Raw genomic sequence first — 21,912 nt, forward strand, 5'->3', positions numbered from 1 at the left:
CAATGAGCGGTGCCTGCGCTTCCCATGGATTTATGATTTATGGTTATTCAGCTTATTACCTAAGTGGTTTTGCCAGGTAAACTATTAAGGCACCACTGCCGTTATAACCTTGTCTTCCATGATCTCATTGGCAGCTGGTGTTGCCATGACAACTGGGCTGGAGGAACTGGTACTGAATTTCAGTGGAAGAGATGCAAACACTGGTGTGTGTGTGTGTGCGTGTGTGTGTGTGCACGCAGACTTCCCATCATGTGTATCTGTTGTGCAGAAAGCCATGGATTTCTCAATCCTCACCTCCTGCTTCTCCTTCCAGTTTGGTCAAAATTAGCTTCAGGGCTCTAAATCAGTTAGAAGCAAGCTTTAGAGGATGATTTCTTTGTGTGGCTTTTGAGTAGCAAATTGGGACCAGGGACACAGAAGAAATATCTTCGAGGCTCTCTACCCACATGAAATGAAGCAGCTACACCCACTGGATGTCGCTCCTTTAAAAGCACCTTGGGCCTAACTTATTTAACATCTTTGTGTAATTCTCTTATTAGTCATAGAAAGTCAGAGCTGGAAGGGGCCCCAGATGTCATCTATCTAATTTCCTTTTCATTTAGATGAGAAAATTGAGGCCCAGAGAGGCTAGGTGACTTGCCCCCATACAGTACGGTCCAGTGAGAGGCTGTTGGCTCTGGAATCCCACTGCCTGGCTCGAGTCCTGGCTTCAGTGTGTATTTACTGTGACCTCAGCCAAGTGGCTTACCCTCTAAGTCTCAGTTTGTTCATCTGTAAAATGGAGATAATAGTGAGAACAACCTTACTAGGTCATTGTAAGGGTTAAGTGAGATAATCCACAATATTTGGACATATTAAACCCTCAATAAATTTTATCACTATTACCCAGGGTAACACTGAGAATCAGTGACAAAACAGAACTAAAATCCAGCTCAGCTAACTCCCACTTAAACTGGACCCGTTTCCCATTAATCCCGTCCTGTCCTTTGTTTCTTTTTGGTGTGTGTGTTGCTTGTCATCCAGGGGAGACTGGAGTTCCCGTTTGAGATGAGGTTGTCTTTTCTTAAAACCTCCTATGAAGTGTGTACAATGCAGTCCCTAGTGGATACTTGTTGATTTGAGGATGAACATTACATGCTTCATGCACTCATGGAACGTGGATGGAATGTACACGGCATGGGTGTAGCATAGGAGGGAAAAAATGAGAAGAAAACTTGAGGGAAGTGAACGTTTTTTGATCACCTCGAATGAAACCAGGCAGTTTGCTCAGCTCTTTACAGATGGCTTTAATCATCACAACAAGCCCATGAAGTGAGCATATTCATTCCCGTTCTACCAACAAGAAAACTAAGAACGGAGTAGGTCTGCAGCATCCCGGCCTTTACACGGCAGGTTGAGAGAGCTGGGTTTCCACCCACCCTTTTACTGCAAGGCGCTGCTGATGTCCTCAATACACTGTGTGGTTCAAAAGAATTTCTTACCCCCTCTGTGAGCCAAAAGCACATTTCCTGAGGTGGTGAGAGAGATTCAGAGCAGACTGATACCTTTTCCATCACTGACACAGAGTGTACAAAGCACAGTTGTGTAACTCTGGGGGTCCAAAATGTTCTCCTGGTCTAACCTGACTGGCATTGAAAGTCACACCAGGCTGGGTGGCTTTACAGAATGCCACTTGTTTAAACTTCCTTTCATCACTCTGTCAAAAATAAGAGCAATGCCGTGGAACCTCACAGTCCTGTTCAGAGGAGCAAGCTGTTCTTGGGAAATTTGTTTCAAAAGGTATTCTGCATTAAATACACGCCCACTTGGGAGGGGGCAGTGATCCTATATCGTCTATCCTAGGTAATGAGGCCATTAAACCAGCTGGTCTCTGCGCATCTTATGTAAGGGTGTCTCAGTCTCTGGGTGAGTTGGGTAAACCAGTACAGAATTTAGCGGAGAGAGGTTTCCTAACTGGGACTTAGAGATGGAGGTCAGATGTGGACAGGGGTGCCCAATTCCTACATATGGGGCCCAGAAGGGGCTGGATGACTTGTCTAGGATGTAGGCTGACACAGCCACTATGCTTTTTTTTTTTTTTTTAACTAACACAGTATGTTTATTTGGCCTTGGGGGATCGGGGACGCTGATGAAGATTTGGAGGAGATAAAGGGCCCCTGGCACTGCGAGACGCTGCAGAACTAGTGGCACAGGTCTGTACTTTGGAGACAGACTTACCTCTCCGGAGGGAGAGAGACCCAGCCCTGCCTCTCCACAACCGTGTCACTGTGTGTATGTTACTGACCTGACTTATTGCACCTGCTGAAGAGGCCATGTCCCTCCGCCGAGATACTGGGGGCATTTCGTGAAACAAGGTAGGTGGGAACTTAGAAAATGCTGGTTTTTCAGTAACCCCTATGATAAACCCATCAGATGAAGACATCTTTTTAGTATCAGTAAGCCTCATCGCTTTTATTCCACACAATTTTCTGGGTCATCAGATTCTAGGAGGTGCGCTTCGGTGCCATCTTTGCATCCTAGTCATACCCCCAAAACGTGCTGACGCCCGGCTTCGACCCAGAGGTGACTATGCAGACCTTCAGCGCGGCCCAAAGCACGGTCTGCCCTCCCTCCCTCCCTCCCCCCCTCCCCCCCTCCCCAGCCCTCTGAGGCTGGGGCTGGAGGGGGCACTCTCCAGACCCGGGGCAGGAGGGGCGTTCCACGTCGTACGGAGACGCCGTCGCATTCCCAGTGGAGAAAAGCCCCAAAAGCCGCGGTTTTTATGTAACTGGGATGATGTAACCGCTGGCTGGCCCAGGGGACGGGGCGGGGCGGGGCGGGGGCACCGGGAGAGCAGGCCCGCGAGACTCTGCGTGCGGCGCCCGCCCAACCATGCTCCTCTACCGCAGCGCCGTGTGGTTCGCCAAAGGCCTGCGCGAATACACCAAGTAAGGATGCAGAGGGTACCGCGCCGGGGGCCGCGGGCCGGGGCTGCCGGTTGGGGGGCAGGCCGTCCGGCTGTCACGTGGCCCGCCTCGGCGTGCGCGAGCGAGGTTAGCGGGGACGCGCCCGCGACTTCCCCGCGATCTCTTGGACCCACCAAGCGACGGAGGCGCCCGTTAGCTGGCAGCCCGCGGGCAGATGTGCCGGCGGCCGGCGCGACCCCCGCACCTGGCTGGCGTCCGGGGGCGGGGCCTTGCAGCGCAGGCCCCACCCACTGACGTCAGGCGGCCCAGGCGCCTGAGAGCCTCCAGGGTGTTCCCTTGGCACCCTGCTGGGCGGGCTCTGATACAGGCTCCGTGGGGCTGTTTTCGGCGTCAGACGGGGTTAGTTCTGAGCTGCTAGTCGAGATTCTGTTTAGTACTTTCCTGGGTGTGTTTTTTTCCTCACTAATCAACTGCGGCTTGTGGACTGTGACCTCTCCCTCCAGCTGGAACATTCCGGGCGAGGGTTTCAGGTCAGCTCTGCACCCAGTGTGAGCTTGCTGAACGGTGCTGGATGGTTTCACCGGCCCCGTGATCGCCCTCGCTGTGGTTTTAAGGTGTGGCCACTTCTGGCAGATGGAGAGGTGGTTTTTATCTTAGAATTAGTTAGGCTTACGCAGTGGTTCTCACCCCTGTCTGAAATCAGAAATCACCAGTGGAGAATTTAAGATACCATTTTCCAGGCCCTCCCCTTAGAGATTCTGATTCAGCTGATGTGCACTGGGGCCTCGACAGACATTTTATTTAAAAATCCTACAGGTGTTTCTTCTGTGCATCCCAGTCATCTCTAGGAGACTTCCTCTCCTCCCTGCACTAGGGTTTTTATCAGTTCCTAAGGCAGCCCGGGCAAATTTCCGTCATACCAGGACTCCGGGCATCATTCCAAGGGGAGACAGCTACTGCTGCTCCCTTCTCTGCACCCCACATCCTTTTGGAAAAAGTGCAGACCCTCCTCAGGGGCCAGTGCTGCAGAGAATGTGGGAAGTGTAGCCGTCAACCCTGACCCACTGAATTTAGGTGAATACCGTGGCCGCCTCTTTCAAAGGGGTGTACAGGCAGTGGCCACCATTTGCCGGGTCTTTCCATGTTAACACGGAATGCAGCATGAAAAGTTTGAGTCAGCTTCCTGCCCCAGGAAAGCAGGCTTCTAAAAGTCTCTCCCCAGACTCTTCCGTGAAGTTGGAGGGGTGCAAACGCAGGCGGGTTTCCCTCTATTATGTATTTAGTGAATTGGAGGGAAAGACAACACCTCGCTTTGATTCCAACTTGAGAGTCTGTAGTTTGGGTTTACAGTGTTTTTCTTGGCACACCAGGATGTTTATAAAGCTTCCTCACGTTGGGCCCCTAGGCAGCAGGATCTAGTTACAGTTTCCTAAACTTGCCGGAACCTAAGAATTACCAGGGGGTAGTTCAGCTACCACAACTGACTCCTAAGCTCCTAGCACGTGTGGGTGGGACCTTAGCAAATTCCATATTGGATAAGTTGGGGGAAGCCTGCCGGGGAGCTTGATTCCTGTATTCAGGGAGTTCAGGAAACACTAAGTACAGTGGCTGCTCAGCTCGAATCAAAATCACCTGGAGGGCATGTGAAACCACTCACTAATGATTGCGCGGCCTCACCCTGGAGTGTTTGACTCCGTGGACGGATTGCCAGGTGATGCTGATGCTGCTTGTCTGGGGACCACTCTGAGCGTGAGGTAGAAGGTGCCCTAGGCTGGGGTGTTGGGCTTCATTACCTACCATCTTATGACCTTGTAAGTCATTTATGTCTCTCTATGTCTGAAAAATAAGGACTGATATCAAGAGTTTATAAAGATGAAAAAAGGGGGTGGGAGGACACAAAACAAACTAAGTTGTCTTATTAACAACAGACTGGATCAGGATGGAATCCCTGTGTTGAAGGCAAAGGACAAAGGGAATTATGACGTGTCCTTTAGCCCAGCCTGGCACCGCCCACTTGGCAACTGGCTCACAGTCTGGAGTTTGAGGAAGAGGTTTAATCCACAGGAGCCGTCCTCAGCAAACCTAAGGCTCTAATAGGATCCATGTGGTAGCCCAGAGGTTAAGGTCTACTCTAGCTGTGTGTCACAGAGAAAAGCCTCTCAGCTTCCTGCCCCAGGAGGAGGGGGCTCTTGGGGCCGGGCCCCTGTGGGGCATTTACTTGGGGCATGTTCTCTGGCCCTGTGGTGGTTTGGAAAGCTCTTCTTTACTCCCCACCAGTGCCTTGTCCTGCCTGGGCCCCTATTCACTGACTTCCTGGCCCTTGATTCTTTCTGAGAAACCTCTTTCCTCTGCAAGAAAATCTTTTCACAGTGATCCTGGGACCCCGACCTGTGGGAAAAAAACAAATCTTCCAGCTTCATCTTTGGTTATAGTTTAAATTACTCTCAAAAGTCCCTAATGATTTGAAGGGCTAGGAGGTGGGGGGGGGGGCAATGAGCTTAGTTTTGAATGTGAAAGGTATTCATGTCGTTATTAATACTAGTAATAATGATAGCAACTATTATTTATTGAGTTCCTAATTTATTCCAAGTGTGTGATAAATGTCTCACATACATCATCTCACCCAGGCTGCCCAAGAAGTAGCTTTTATTATCCCCTTTGTGCAGATGAGGAGACAGGAGCTCAGAAAGGTTAAGCCAGCACATGAGACGGCACAACTGTTAAGAGGCAGAGCTGTGATTTAAATCCAAGTTGCTTGATCCAAAGCCCTTATGATTGATATTATTTTTAGTTTCAAGTCAGCCTTTCAGGAGGCCTTGGAACAGTCAGAAGTCTTGCTTGCCCCGCTAAGTGGCCCACTAACAGCGGAAGCAATGGGAAGGGCATTCTCTGAGCCGCCCTGGATGTTTGGGCGAGTCACAGATGGTGAGAACAGGAACATTCTCCTTGGTCTCTTGACTGTGAGACCAGGGGCCATGACCGCCCCTGTGGCAAAACCAGACCCAAGCTCATAAACATTCTTTGGCCCTCTTCACCAGCGTCCAGGCATGTAATTGGCAGTTGTGCTGTGCCAGGGCATGGGGCAGGAGACCAGCTGTTGGCAGTCTGTGTGTAAACAGGGCGCGGGGAGGGCACTGGGCTTCTTCCAGAACCTTTGGGGGAAAGAGTTGCTTTCTGCATTGCAGGGAATCAGCTCTTTGGGTGAGAGACACAAGCTGAGACCCCAGCCTGCTGGTGTGTGGGGAGAGCTCCGCCCTGTGGGTCTCCTCCTGCCAATCCCCCTACACTCTGCCTCTACTGCCTCAGCCAGTTTTGTAGCTGGGAAATACTAGGACAGTAAAGCTAGAAGACGAAGCTCAAAAAGCAGAGAGAAACAGTTAAGGAACTCAGGGTTGTTTCTGTCCAATATGATGCCTTTGTGCAAATTAGAAGAAGCACCTCCCTGTCTATGTGCTTTGCTGTCATCCGGCAGAAAGTTGTCCTGATGCAGATACGAATCTCTCATCACTGTGATCGGAACGGCGCCCCCTAGAGTTGTGCAGCACACACCCTGTGGCCCCAAAGGAGGCTTGCTTCCTCTGAAGGCGTGCAGCCCTCATACAACCGCACCTGCCCCCTCCTTCATTCCCTACGTGCAAATCTACCCTCTTTGCCATGGTCCTTCTATACCTGGGTAGAGACACCTGTCCTGCGGTGCAGTAGGCACGATGTTCCTGGTCGCCTAAGCTCCTCTCCGCTCCCCCCACTGTGGGAAAAAGGCCCCCCCAAAAAGATCTATCAAAGGGTTTTTTTGGGTGGAGGGCACCTCCTGGTATCAGAGGCAGTCAGAGAAAGGTAGTTTGGCCACCAAATTGTTGGAATCGCCAAGCATTTTCAGTTCAGGAAGCTAACGGTATAGGAAATGTAGGCCTGGAGGACATGGTGGTATTCATGAGACCAGGGAGGATAGCAGGGGGAGCCCAGGAAGAAAGGGGCTGCGTGATGTGCCGGAGAGAGCACGATGCCCAGCTCAGAATTAGGCTTCCTCCCCACAGGAGATTGTGTTCCCAGCTACTCACGGCCATTCCTTCTGTGGCTCTGCTGCTTCCAGGAGTGGCTATGAATCTGCGTCCAAGGACTTCATCCCTGATGACCTGGACGTCCAAGTCCCTGGAAGAGCCTTCATGGTCACCGGGGGGAACAGCGGCATTGGAAAAGCAACTGCCTTCGAGATCGCCAGGCGAGGTGAGCAGCCTGCTAACTCGTGCGCGCACTGGGCCCCGAGGCCAGCCTGTGGCTGCTCCACGCCGGGGAGAGCGCCCTGTGTCACAGGAGGGTCAGGAAGGCCACGGCCAGCACAGCCAGGAGCCCTGAACAGTGACCCCGTGCTGATCGGCACAGCTGCTGTGCGGTAAGCTTCAAGCTAGAGGCGGACAGAGCGAGTGACTGGAGGAGGCTTTTCTCAACACGGTTAATTCACAGGAGAGCTGGGGTCCTGTCCACATGTCATTGTTTTCTGATTAAGAACAGTGAGGGGCTCCGGCCAACCCTAGGCGTCTGAATCACCAGTGGAACCTTAAAACAAAAAAACACCTGCATACTTGGTCTCCAGTTCCTGTCTTCCCAACAACAACGGGGTCGGGGGTGGGAAGGATACTGGGAGTCCCTCGCAATTTGCCTGTGGACCCTAGTTAAGAACCAGAGCCCCCAGAATAACGGGGGAGGGGCGTGCAGTGAACTTCCTTCTTCCTTCCTGGTGTCCAGCCTTCAGGTTTCGAGCAGCTGGAGACAGCCTCCCCTTTCTCCTCCCTAAGCTTGATTTGGGGAAGCGCCTCTATGGGTGCCCGTAAATTATTCAGGCAGCTGAAGTCTTCCTCCTGGTAAATGCTGGAATTTCCTGCATAAGCTCAACTGCCCTGGGTCACTTAGTGGCAATGTGGTGGCTAGAAAAGCCTGCCGTGTCTCTCCAGAGCCCCTTCTCCAGGAAAAATGGATGTTCCGGCAGAAGTTGGGGAAATAAGTTGGGAATTTATCACTTTTCAAGATGCTCGAGATTTTTTTTTTCTCTAAAATTGTTAGGCATTTTTCAGGGGAATATTATACCATTTGGAGTTGTATTTAATTATCTGCCAAGTCAGGGGGAAGATTAACTGCATCTTAGCAACTGGGAGGTACTCTGAAGAGCGGTGGGGACGAGGATAAAGCAGACGGGCTGGTGGTGTGATTAGCGTGTAGCTTCCCATTAAACAGACCCCATTTTAAAAAGCAGCTATTGTAGGTGAAGAAGGCAGGTTCCATAATGCTTACTTCTTTACTGCCGCAGACAGCGTAAGTCCCCTTTAAATAGGCCTTGATTGACGACGGTGTGGCTTTTGCTGGAATAGTCTGAGAGCCATTTATGGACTCAGCCATTCAGTAAATATTTATCGAGTTCCTGCTGCATATTAGGCAGAACATTAGACTCCCCGGGGAGCTTTTAAAACATCCGCAGGCCTGGGCCCGTCATCTAGAGCTTTAAAAACTTCCCGGGTGGGTCCGAAGTGCGGCTAGGTTGAGACCTGTGTGTCAGGTACTCTGTGAGATGTTAGGGATGCCGGTATGACAGAAACCGACCCTTCTCATCCTTGATATATTCAGACGCTTAAGTCAGGACATTGTCCCAGGTGCACCGTCAGTCAGCTCAGGTAGGCAGGAGGACGGGTTCCAAGATCACCCTCTCTCTTACATCTGCTGCTCTGACTGTGGGGACCATCTGTCTAGATTTTCCAGAATAGTCTCCACTTCAGGTACTCTTTCTGTGAGCCCGTATGTCTTAGTCCTTCATTTGGAAAAGCTGGTCTCCATAGCTGTCACTGTCGCTGTCCCTCACAGACGGTTTTGTTGAATTCCACCAGGTGGCACAGTTCACCTGGTTTGTCGAGATGAAAACCGAGCGGAAGGTGCCAGAGGTGAGATCATCAGGGAGAGCGGGAACCAGGTGAGCTGCTCTGTGGCCCTCCTGCTGGGGGTTCCTGCCTGCGGGGTCGGCAGTGCAGGGGGCTGGACTCCTGGCCACGCGCCCCGAGTTGGCAGTGGCCTGTTTGTGCTTCCGCTTGGGGGGCAGCCTCAGCCAGCAGAGCTGGAGCTGTGCTTTTCTTTTTTTTTTTTTCAATGTGTTTCGGGACAGAGGTCCTATTTTATTTTATTTTATTCTATTCTATTCTATTTATTTTTGCTGTACAGCAAAGTGAATCAGTTATACATATACATATATCCACTCTTAAAATATATATATATATATATATATATATATATTTATTTATTTATGTGGCTGCGCTGGGTCTTCATTGCGGCACACAGGATCTTCGTTGCCCCATGCGGGATCTTTAGTTGCAGCATATGGACTCTTAGTTGCGGCATACGGGATCTAGTTCCCTTACCAGGGATCAAACCCGGGCCCCCTGCATTGGGAGCACGGAGTCTTAAGCGCTGGACCACCAGGGAAGTCCCCATATAGCCCCTCTTTTTTAGATTTCCTTCCCATTCTGGTCACCACAGAGCGCTGAGTAGAGTTCCCTGTTTTATACAGTAGGTTCTCATGAGTTGTCTGTTTTATGTATAGTATCAGTAGTGTATCTATGTCAATCCCAACCTCCCAATTTCTCCCACTCCCCCCTCGCTCCTCTGAGCTGCCGCTTTTCAAAGTCTGGGCTGGACTGGGGATAAGGGGGGCAGTGAGGTTTGATCCCACGCCCCATGAAGGCATCTGCGCCTGCTGGGGAGACATGATACGGACGTGGCACTGCTGGGGTCCCCCCCACAGAGGGAGGCCACGTCAGTGAGACACATCAGAGGTGACTCAGGGTGAGCCAAGCTGTAAACTGACCCAGTGGTCTTCGGAGAAAGAGGGACAACAGATGACATTTTGGCCTTGATGAGAGCCACTTCCTCTCGAGAGCTTTCACAGCTGGCTCACGGTTTGTGGGCTTCCTCTTCTGAGACAGTCGGAACCAGGACTGGCTATATAATCTGTAGGGCCCAGCGCAAAACGAAGGTGTGGGACCCTGGTGTTAAAAGCCTAAGAATTGGAGGACGGCGAAGGCATAGCATTAACACAAGCGGGGCCTGTACTCCAATAAAAAGTAATTTTAAAAAAAGTTCCGGGGCTTCCCTGGTGGCGCAGTGGTTGAGAGTCCGCCTGCCGATGCAGGGGACATGGGTTCGTGCCCTGGTCTGGGAAGATCCCACATGCCACGGAGTGGCTGGGCCCGTGAGCCATGGCCGCTGAGCCTGCGTGTCCGGAGCCTGTGCTCCGCAACGGGAGAGGCCACAGCAGTGAGAGGCCCGCGTACCACACACACACACACACAAGTTCCCCCTTGAAGGCACTCTGGCTTAGGAACACAGTAGAATCTCTAATAAGAACAAAGTTAACAGTTCCAAAGTCCGAAGTGTTATTGCTAGGAGACTTAAAAATCATCACAGTAATGACGAAAGGAATGAGTGATCAAAAAAGAATTAAGAAATAAAAAACAAGCGGGGCCCTCTTGGGGTCTGTGCACCTGTGCAGGTGGCACCCCGGGAAGCCGGCCCCGACGGAGGCCCCTGAACTCCCAGTGTCAAGTGGAGAGGAGGGGGCTGGCTGGCAGTGACCACGGGCCCCTCACCTTCGCTCCAGAGCATGTTGCTTCCAGCCCCACCTGGAGTTTCCTCCTCTGTCCTGTGCACCTGCTTCTCCAGCAACTGCCCATAGCCGAGGGGTGGACAGCGCCCCGCGCCCTCAGGCTTGGGCCGTGGCTAAAGGGAAAACAGATGCCCCAATCTAGAATGGACTATTTTGCCTCTGCTCATGAAGGTTATTCCACGTCTTGAAGTAACGTTTTCAAGGCAAGAGACTCTCCGCAGACTCCGCAGCCTCTTGCCATCAGATTCCTCCCGGAGGCTTAGGGCTGGCTGAGAGCTCGAGGGTCTCTAAATCTTCCTCTGATGTCTGCAAGGGCAGCTGTGATCTGGGGGCTGCAGTTCTTGAGATGGAAAGCTGGCTGTCTGCCTGCTGATAACTTTCAGTGGTGCTGCTGCAGGATGCAACAGGAATACTAATCTCAGGCTATGGGCAGGGGAGGCTCTGTCTGGATCCCAGCCCGCTTTGGTTTGGGCTATGTTTTTCTACAAAGTGGATCAATATAGAAAAAGAGGACACGATGCTGTTTACGCTGTTGAGACCTCCTTATGTCCAGCTGCACCATCTTTGGGAGGTAGTGCTGAAAGGGGGAGCAAGCATGTTTCCTGGGGCGGGGGGAGAGGGAGCCCTTCACCTGCGGCCTCCCCCCATTCACGTTCACAAACCCACGGGAAATCCTCTCCTCTTTTGTGTTTGTAAGTGGCCGCCAGCACTGAGCGCTCCGAGGGTCCGGGGCCGGTGGTGCCCGTCTGCTCATCCCCGCGGGTGTGGTCTCCCTGACTCGTGCATCCTCCGGGCTCTTCCCCGGGATCGGCTGCTCCTTCCAGCTTCATCAGGGGTGTATGGGAAGGAGCGGGGCTCCCATCTGAGTGCCGATTCTGCGCTCACGAAGCCTTGTGAGCTGGGGCAGTGCGCTTAGCTTCCCTGAACCTCAGTTTCCTCATCTGAAAAGTAGGGTGATACTACTTTGTTCATTTTTGAACATCTCGTTGAGTGTGAACGTGTCAGGCAGCATGCTGGGAGCTGGAGATTGACATGGTAGAGGCAGTGCAGCCCCTCTCAGTCTTGTAAGGATTAAGCGATCAACAAGCGTTTTCAGCAAAGGATGTGCCCCTCCCTGGGCCCACCTGATCGGCTCTGTATCACGGTGGGGCGGGGAGGTGTGGACGGCGTGGCTTCCGAAGTATGTGTTCCCCCAGCTCCCACGTCAGCCACCTCGTGCCTGCATTTGACCAGCGGCGGGTATTAGAGGAAGATTGGGAGGAAGGGGGCGGGAGGAATGGGGAAACAGGATATCTGGCCTCCGTGGCAACAGCTGAATCTCCGCTGAGGTTCCTGCTTCTGGGGCGAGCGCTGCTCTCAGGCTCAGGTCACATCAGCCCCTCCCGTTGCTCCTGCAACCTAGGGCTGGTGGGTGCTTCCTGCTGCTGCTGGTCTCCGGGTTTCTTCACCAATCCCAGCTGAGTTCTCATCACCCTTCTCCTCTGGGAAACCAATCCCTGCGTTCAGTTCCCTCTGTTGAAAGTGGTTTCTGTTAGACCCTGGCTGACATAACATGGTAGTGCTATGACATGGGAAGTTCAGGGCATCATAGTATGTACAGCTCTCGATCCATAGAAGCTATTACTATTATTGCTGTTATCAACATTGTTTATGCTAATATTATTACCCCTCCCAACCTTACATTCTGTGCTTTTCAAGTTCCCTAGTTCTCTTTCATCAGTGCTTGGGCCAGTAAAGCAGGGAGGGAGGGCACTGGCGGGACTGGTCCTGGGTGCATAGTTGGGTGGACATCAAAGAGCGGTGGTCCTTTGGGCAGGAGAGCCTGGGTGGGGTGTGTGGCAGGCCAGCTGAGCCAGGCGCGTGTGGGCAGGCTGGGCACCAGGGAAGGACAAGGTCACGTGGGAACCAGCTGCTTGGACGCACTGGCTTGGTAAGATCAGGTGTGTGGAGTACGGAGAGTTCAGTATCCTGCCACGGGGCTCTTTCTGGAGAGGGTGTGTGTGGCCCCAAGCTTGGGGGAAGGAGCGCTTGTCACAGAGCAAACTCCCAGTGCAGCATCCACTGTGTCTGGCACAATGTTCCTGATGGGCCCAGGGAGCGAGTCAGAGTGGACCCTCCTTCAACTCCTCACCACGTGCAGTTCATCACCATCTCGCTGCCTGGATAGAAGGGCACCACGCTTTTGTCTGGCAGTTATCTCCTTGGGCAACTCTTTTTTTTTTTTGGCCACACCGAGTGGCGTGTGGGATCTTAGTTCCCCAGCCAGGGATCAAACCCAGGCCCCAGCAGTGAAAGCACAGAGCCCTAACCACTGGACTGCCAGGGAATTCCCCATGGGCAACATTTTTAAAAAAATAAACTTTAAAATTTCAGAATAGTTTTAGATGCATAGAAAAGTTGTGAAAATAATGCAGACTTTCCATTTACCCCACACCCAGTGTTCCCTTTGCTAACGTCCGTCTTACATGAGTATGATTCATTTGTTAAGCAAATGAACCAATATTGATACATTATTACTAACTAAAGTCCATTCAGATTTCCTTAGTTTTTACCTGCCGCCCTTTGTCTGTTCCCAGATCCCATCCAGGATCCCACGTTACATTTAGTTGTCGTGTCTCCTCGTGGCTGTGACAGTGTCTCAGACCTTCCTAGTTTTTGATGACCCGGACAGTTTTGAGGAGTGCTAGCCAGGGGTTTTGTATACTCTCCCTCAACTGGGATTGGCCGGTTGTGTTTCTCATTGATTAGAACGGAGTGATGGGTTTCCGGAGAAAGATCACAGAGGTACAGTGCAACCTTTGCACTTCCTGATATGGCTGGAAGGTGCTGTCAATGTGCCTTCTGTCTTGTGCAGATTGATCCCATCAACAGCAAAACACCAAGATAAAAAACAGGGGTTTCTACTCTCCAGTTCTCCCAGGCCAACGTGGAATTCCACCTTCTTAAGAATTACTGGTTTAGCTTCCTGAGTACTAGACATTAATAGTAACTATTACCTCATTCCTACATAGTGATTTCTACTTCCAAGGGCACATTCATGTACTGTCTCCCCTTTACCCTTCAAACTCACCCTCTGCCCTGGGTAGAGGCTTCCCGTGATGTCAACTCATGACTCCTGGGCCACCCAGCAGCTAGATGATGGTGGTTCACCTATAGGAAGGATCCCAGTTGAGTTTTGCTCAGTTTCAATAACCAGACTTGTATCCTCTTTAGGTTTAAAGAGTGAGTACAGGACTTCCCTGGTGGCACAGTGGTTAGGACTCTGCACTCCCAATGCAGGGGGCCCAGGTTCGATCCCTGGTCAGGGAGCTAGATCCCACATGTGTGCCACAACTAAGAGTTCACATGCCATAACTAAGGAACCTGCGTGCCACAACTAAGACCGGTGTGACCAAATAAATAAATATATAATTTTTTTTTTTTAAAGTGAGTATAGGGCCCCCAATGTCTCCTAGGTCCAGCCTCGTCATGTGTAGATCAGCAGATCAGGGTTTTACACACTGGCACCTGCCTGGTTCCTTCCCCTGGTCACAGCAGGCTGCTGGCCTCTCCGTCTGGGTGCCTTTGGGCTTCCTGGTTTCTTGCAGAGGGAGCCAGATGATTCCCTTCACCTTTTCAGGACGCTTCATTTCACCAGGCTCCAAGGTTGATTTGTCTATAATGGCGAGTCCCTCTTCCCTGCTGCTGCCTCTTTTTAATTCTGCGATGCCTTGGGTGCTTCCAGGAAGCTCAAGGAGATTGAGGGATGATCAGAGTAAAATTGATTTTGGCTCACTTGAATTTTGTTGCTCATTTGAATTTTGTTGTTTCTTTGAGCCTGGCTTTGTGTGAGTGTCGCAGCCCTGCTGGTGGGAGGGAGTTCCAGGGTGGTTGCCGGGAAGCACTCAGAACGAAACGATTAGGTGTGTGGACCTGCTTTGCCGTCACTGGTAGACGCTCACGGCTGACCCAGGTGTGAGTCAGCAGCCTCATGTCCGCTCTGTCTGGGTGAGGGCCTTCAGAGACTTTGTAGAAGAGCATAGTCCTGTACGGACAATGCTTTTCCTCTCCCTGAAGGCAGAGGAAGAGTCAGTTGTTCCAGACTTAAGCCAAATATGGTCTTCAAGCTGATTACAGACCTTCTGAGGCGTGAAAATGTGGGATTGCTTCTGTCTTCTCATTCTCTGAGCCTTTGTCTCAGGGTGAGGAAATATGTTTTAAGATCAATCAGTAGAAAGAAATTCTGACTTGCGTTCAGTGGCTCAGTTAATGGGGCAACTGAGACAGGGCCCTGAACTCTGCTTTATCAAGGGAGTTACAGCTGTTGCTCAGAGTTTTGCCTGTAGGTTCAGCTTCCAGCAGCAGGAATCTGCCTTGGGTTGGTGACAAGTCCCTGACGTCTGCTGGAGCTCAGGGGGAATAGCCTCACGTTCACTGGATGCTGAGAGCACAAGTTTCAATTATGTGCTGAGTACAGAGAAAAAGGGGTAAATGGACAACATGCATCGATCATTTATGTGCATGGCTGTGTGCACCACCGTAAAGGAAAAGGGGGCATTCAGCGTGGCTTCTTCGTCAAGGAGTTCTGAGTCTACTGGGGAGGAGGCCATTGTAATGGCCACAAAACATATGTGTGCATGGATGTGTCGTAGTTTCCTACCAATCATTTGGGAGTTTTTGTCAATATTTTGCTCCTAAGAGATTATCGAAGGCACATCCTAACTATAAGATGACAACTTCTTCTGTGACTCAGTCCTTGCTTACGTTGCGTGTCCGTTTCTGCCTTGTGACATGGTTACCTCTGGACGCGGCCTCCTCCCCCAGTAGACTCAGAACTCCGTGATGGAGGAGCCATGCTGAATGCCCCCTTTTCCTTTACGGTGGTGCACACAGCCATGCACGTAAATGATCATTGCCTGTTTATTGCATCTCTATTTACAACAGCCAGGACATGGAAGCAACCTAAGTGTCCATCGACAGATGAATGGATAAAGAAGATGTGGCACATATATACAATGGAATATTACTCAGCCATAGAAAGAAATGAAATTGAGTTATTTGTAGTGAGGTGGATGGACCTAGAGTCTGTCATATAGAGTGAAGTAAGAAAGAGAAAAACAAATACTGTATGCTAACACATATATATGGAATCTAAAAAACAAACAAAAAAAATGGTCATGAAGAACCTAGGGGCAAGGCGGGAATAAAGACACAGACCTACTAGAGAATGAACTTGAGGAAATGGGGAGGGGGAAGGGAAAGCTGGGACAAAGTGAGAGAGTGTCATGGACATATATACACTACCAAATGTAAAATAGAGAGCTAGTGGGAAGCAGCTGCATAGCACAGGGAGATCAGCTTGGTGCTTTGTGACCACCTAGAGGGGTGGGATAGGGAGGGTGGGAGGGAGATGCAAGAGGGAAGAGATGTGGGGATATATGTATATGTATAACTTTGTTATAAAGCAGAAACCAACACACCATTGTGAAGCAATTATACTCCAATAAAGATGTTTAAAAAAAGAAACTCAACAATAAGAAAACAACCTGGTTAAAAAAAAAAAAGAAGGTAGATTTATATATAAGAAAAAAATCTCTAAAACATATTGTTAAGTGAAAAAGAAGGATATAGAACAATGTATAGTCTGATTCCATCTATATGGAAAAGGGGCACACACACACACATAATACTTAAATTGTATAATATATAATGCCTGAAAAATACATTTATAAATATTGCATGTACTTAAAATATTTCTGGATGATTTGCAAGAAACTGTGAACAATGGTGTACTTCTGAAGAGTGAGACTTTCCATTTTGTATCATTCCAAACGATTTGATTTTTAAAACCATTTTTTTAAAAAACCATTTTTAATGAAAAGAATACATGTTATCTTTTTTTTTTTTTTTAAGGCTTTACAATTTTTTTTTGTTTTCTGGTTTAGAACATCTTTCTGCACATTGTGGACTTATCTGATCCCAAGACAGTCTGGAAATTTGTTGAGAATTTCAAGCAGGAACATACCCTCAATGTCCTGGTGAGCTTTGTAAACATAAGTAGGGGATAAATGTCATGCGTGTGCCTTTCTTGCCTGTGTGGTTGTAGACTGGTGTGTATGTTTGTGGATCTTTATGGTGACACCTTAGTGAGAATCTTTTATGGGGAGGCCTGTTCAGTTATCAGGTTCACTCATTGGAGTCAATCTAACCCTATTGGTTGGATTTGTGGGGAAAGGAAGGGACCATCCACTGGGTCTGTGGGGGGGATGGGGAGGTTCCATTTTTTTCATAAAATGATGATTTGTATACTGGTATTCCTGAACTCTGTAGATTTGGGGATTGCTACATTAAAATAAGAGGCTCAGGGGGAAATTAAATAAAAAGCTTAGTCCAAAAGAACGCTTGCTGCAGACAAGCACATCTTTTAGTAACACAGTCAGTTGCTCTCCAGAGAGAGCTAGAGGACTCAGGTGGGCTGGTGTCCTTCTCCTCCTCGCATATACTCTGAGCTGAGCTGCGAAATACCAAATAGTTTCTAATGTGCTCCGAAATGTTCACTCAGGCTCAGGTCTACTCTTGCGCTGTCCAATATGGCTACGGAGCATTTGAAATGTAGCTAGTCCAAATTGAGGTGTGCCACCAGTGTACAAATCTGCCGATGTTGAAGACTTAGTGTGAAAAATAGAGTAAACAGAGCTTCCCTTGTGGCGCAGTGGTTGAGGGTCCGCCTGCCGAGGCAGGGGACACGGGTTCATGCCCTGGTCCGGGAGGATCCCACATGCCGCGGAGCGGCTGGGCCCGTGAGCCATGGCCGCTGAGCCTGCGCGTCTGGAGCCTGTGCTCCGCAGCGGGAGAGGCCACAACAGTGAGAGGCCCACGTACCGCAAAAAAAAAAAAAAAAAAAAAAAAAAATAGAGTAAACTAACATTTTTATATTGATTACATTTTGAAATGATACTCTTTTGGATATATTGAGTTAAATAAAATATTAAAATCAATTTTACCTGTTTCTTTTTACCTTTTTAATGTGGTCACTTTCTAGAAAACTTAAAATTATATACTTCTATTGGACAGCGCTGGTCTAGACGAATTCCTGGGGCACTTTATCATGAATTAGGTTGCCGGGCCAGGCCCTGGTCGTCGGAGGTCTCTGCACAGTCCCGAGGCTGAGGCTGCTGCACAAATGGCATTTTCCAGGACGGGGTTTGGAGTGAAGGGACAGTTGAGCAGAACTGTTGTCGTCACATGAATGTGGGACCAGTGGTGGTGGTGGAACTGTGGGGTTTGGGAACAGGTCCTTTGGCCCTATTTTCCTTTATTTTGAAATGGGAACTGTACTTTCTAGATCAATAATGCAGGTTGCATGGTCAATGAGAGAGAGCTCACAGAAGATGGACTTGAAAAAAACTTTGCTACCAACACTCTGGGTAAGTGTAAGCAGTTTTCTTGTTTGCTTTTAGCAAAATAAATGTAGACATAAATGATACTGTAGAAGGATCAGAAAAACATTGATCTACTTTTTGGGTTCTTGGTCCTTGGCGTGATTGCATTTACTTTAAATTTATCCTTCACTGCATTATTATTTCTTCATAAAACACTCTTTTCATGTTTTACATAATATGTGTTAGTGCCAGGAATACTTAGCATTGTTAAAGTTTTTTTTTTCTAGGAAGCTCAAGGCTCATTATAGACATGACTTTGGTGAGAAGGGCAAGGTCATCTTAGGTAGAAAGTGCAGACATGAAAACTGTAGCCAAGGGAGCTTCCAGCCAGGGCTGAGAAAGGTGCAACCATGAGACCAGAAGATGGGCCAAGAAGGGCACTCACCTGGAATGCAGGACCCCTGGGTTCCGGTTCCTGCTCTGTAATAACAGGCTGACTCATTTTGTGCCAGGCCAGTGATTCTCAAAGTAGGGTTCCTGGGCCAGCAGCATCAACATCACCGGGCAGCTGGGTAGAAATGCACATTCTTGGGCTTCACCCCCAGCTCTACTAAATCCAAAACTAGGATGGGGCTGAGAAGTCTGTGTTTTAACAAGCCCTCCGGATGATTCTGATGCACGCTAAAGTCTGAAAACCAAGGTACCAGGATTTTAACCTCTTTGGATTTTCTCCATCTCAGACCAAGGGGTCTGGAGTACAGATCTTCCTCAGCTTATATTGGGGTTAGGTCCCAGCCAACCCATCATAAGTTGATCATATAGTAAATTGAAAATGCATTTAATCCACCTAACCTACCGAATATCGTAGCTTAGCCCAGCCTACCTTAAACATGCTCAGAACACTTACATTAGCCTACAGTTGGACAAGATCATCTAACACAAAGCCTAATTTATAATGAAGTATTGAATATGTCATGTAATTTATTGAATACTATACTGAAAGTGAAAAACAGAACGGTTGTCTGGCTCTAGAATGGCTGTAAGTGTGAGCGTTGCTCATTATTGTGATCACCTGGCTGACTGGAAGCTGCAGCTCGCTGCCCTGCATCCCGAGAGAGCATCATACCGCATATCACCACCCCGGGAAAGGTTCAAAATCCAAAATTTGAAGTGCGATTTCTACCTAATGTGTATCGCTTTCACACCGTCATGAGTCAAAAAATCATAATTCAAACCATCATAAGTCAGGGACCAACCGTAGACTATTTCGGTGCCTTTCAACTCGGAGATGCAATGAATCTAAGATTCTCCCCAGTGACTATACCATTTCCTCATAGGAAGTGAAGCTTTTAATAAGGCATTTTAGTTTTTATTTATTTATTTATTTAATTTATTTTTTGCGGTATGCGGGCCTCTCACTGTTGTGGCCTCTCCCGCTGCGGAGCACAGGCTCCGGACACGCAGGCTCAGTGGCCATGGCTCACGGGCCCAGCCGCTCCGTGGCATGTGGGATCCTCCTGGACTGGGGCACGAACCCGTGTCCCCTGCATTGGCAGGCGGACCCTCAACCACTGCGCCACCAGGGAAGCCCCTTAATAAGGCATTTTAATTCATCCTAAGTCACAAGATGAACGGCGGGGGTTCCTGTGTTTGTCGTTGAAGGCGTCCATTAAATAGTAACCCTCTTCCCAACCAAGAACTGAACAATTTGAGGATTAAGACAGTGGATGAAAGCCCCAAATCACTGTTGTTACGGATAAGGCTGGTTGAAGGGCATGGCTCACGTGAGAGCCAAGTGGCTTCCTTAATGCTAAACCCCAGAGTTAGCCAGCCTCACTTGCTTTGTTGTATCTGGCTGGCCTCAGACAGACACCACCAACCCCTCCCAGGAAGAGGAAGACGTGGGGAGCAGAGCTCAGCAAGCCCAGATTACTGCCCCTAAGTTTACTCCAGTTTTTAAGTGGTCCCCGTCCTCGCAATGGAGAGGGGAAGGGGCTGAGGGAGGATGTCCATTGTTCTCCCTCCAGGAGAAAGAGAGCATCTGGAGTGGGGAAGAACCTTTCTCCCTGGCACTGAGGTTGCATTTATTTCTTCTTAAACAAATCCCTGGGAGCTTGCTATGAAACGCTGCAGGTTTAGTACAAAATATTCCCAACGTTCGCTTTGTTCCAAATGTGGTATCCTTGCCCAAAGTACCAAAAGTACGCACATGTGGGGTCATGCCAGGGTTTGCCTTCTAACTCTCCTGGATGGCGAGGACTCCTAGGGTCCTAGCAGCTGGCCTCCCAGGTGGCTGCTCTCCAGGACCAGCTTTGTGATTTGCGGGGCCCAGTGCCAAACAAAAATGGGGGCCCCTGTATTCAAAAAGTGCAGGGCCCTGTGGGGTTGCACAGGATGAAGCCTGCTCTGCTGCTTCCCCACCTGCCCATCCACCACCCAGCTAAATTCTACTGGGTGTGCGCTGCATGCTGGGCACTCGTGGGTGGCGTACGTATATATGGCACTGAACCCACGTGACCACCCTATGATGGAAGTATTCCTGCCTGTACATTACAGATGAAAACACTAGACTGAGAGCTTGTATAACTTGCCCAAGGTCAAGTGGAGGAGCCAGAATTTGAACCCAAGTCTGTCTGCCTCCAGAGCCCATGTTCATAACCCAGATGAGTTCTACCAGCCCCCAGCATCTCCTCCCTCAGACCCATCCCTGCGTTATCGTGAGATAAGTGCTAAAGGGAGGCTGGGAGGGGAGTGACCAGCCGTGCCAGGAGAAGCATGGCCCAGGGCTGGGGACACTGCTTAGAGGGCCTCCTGGGAATCTGCCTTGATTGAGAATGTGGGGCAGATCTGATAGACTCTCACGGAACTGCCTTTTTTTTTTTTTTTGCCACGCTGCAAGACTTGCTGGAGCTTAGTACCCCCACCAGGGACTGAACCCAGGCCACCGCAGTGAAAGCGCAGAGTCCTAACCACTGGACGACCAGGGAATTCCCTTTTTTTAAAATTTTATTTTATTATTTATTATTGTTTGGTTTTGCTTTTGCCTCTTTGATTATACAGCTGATTATGTTGTACTTTTGTTTTGGATCCGGTCTGCTTCTAAGGACCTTGATATCTCTTCATTTTCATTTCCTACCTGTGTTAGAAACATTTTATTGATCTTGCCAACCTCTCTGAGAAGCATAGTAATTCTCATGCTTAATATTTATTCCTCCTCTCCAGAGGGGAAGACGTAGTCCAACATACACAGGAGCGAGTCAGTGACAGAGAGGGCAGCTTGACGTACTTCTGCTTTACAGATGAGGAGATACAGAGAGGTTCAAATATTGTCATTCTGAAGCAGGTGCAGAGCCAAGCAAACAGCCCATACCTCTGTCTGAGTCCTAGGAAACTGCTGGCTGCCTTTCTAATGTGAAACATGTTTTCATGGCCTGATTATGTAACACAGGTTAGGTTGTTTGCTATGTTCTAAGATTCCGTTTGGCCTCTAGAAATACTTCCAATCCCCAGCCAAACATCAGTAGATTCCTGATACTCTGAGGACAGGACACAGTAGGATTTGCAGAATTTATCACCAGATCCTAAGAGTTCGGGAGGTGGTGGATTAGTGAAATACTGTCAGAGCCCATGGCTGCATGTGGCTCTTTGTGAAGACATCACAGTCTATGAATCAGATAAAGTTTGGAAATCATTCTCCCTCTCCTTTTGCGGGGATGGGTGGGGCATGGAGAGATTTTCATAGTTTACTCTCCTAGGGACGAAAATGAGCCGCCCCAGGGTAGATTTGTGGGGAGACGAAGCGTAGAGGTGAAGTGATCTCATGAGACAGATGCTGTTTGGTCGCTGTACTTGCCCCTGTGTTTCGGGTCTTCTCAAACCATATCCGTTTTGCCTGTTGGCGTTCAGTGGCATTCAGAGCCCGTGAGGAGTGAAGACGGATGTGGGGGTGGGTGGGTGGGGGCAGTGCTTTGCCGAGTGCTGTGCTGGCAGCTGGCCACAGCCC

At 49.5% G+C, this 21,912-nt stretch overlaps 1 protein-coding gene across 8 annotated transcripts in view; it reads left to right on the plus strand.

Moving 5' to 3' along the window:
• Positions 1-2,200: 2,200 nt before the first annotated feature.
• DHRS12 (dehydrogenase/reductase 12) overlaps positions 2,201-21,912 on the plus strand; it is a 69,542-nt gene continuing 49,830 nt past the window's right edge. For 3 of the 8 annotated variants that reach the window (XR_004523005.2, XR_012327638.1, XR_012327639.1), the window contains exons 1-4: positions 6,977-7,130; positions 8,780-8,862; positions 16,473-16,565; positions 17,873-17,954. Coding sequence is in view for 5 of the 8 variants with exons in the window: in XM_033843469.2 (XP_033699360.1) it covers positions 2,872-2,927; positions 6,997-7,130; positions 8,780-8,862; positions 16,473-16,565; positions 17,873-17,954 (448 nt within the window). In the remaining 3 variants the exon portion in view is untranslated. Of the gene's footprint in view, positions 2,355-2,784; positions 2,928-6,940; positions 7,131-8,779; positions 8,863-16,472; positions 16,566-17,872; positions 17,955-21,912 lie in introns of those variants that run through there. The other 5 variants (XM_073795134.1, XM_033843469.2, XM_073795136.1 and 2 more) reach the window with 5 other exon arrangements.

Source organism: Tursiops truncatus, chromosome 18 (assembly GCF_011762595.2).
Source record: "Tursiops truncatus isolate mTurTru1 chromosome 18, mTurTru1.mat.Y, whole genome shotgun sequence".
Taxonomy (NCBI): domain Eukaryota; kingdom Metazoa; phylum Chordata; class Mammalia; order Artiodactyla; family Delphinidae; genus Tursiops; species Tursiops truncatus.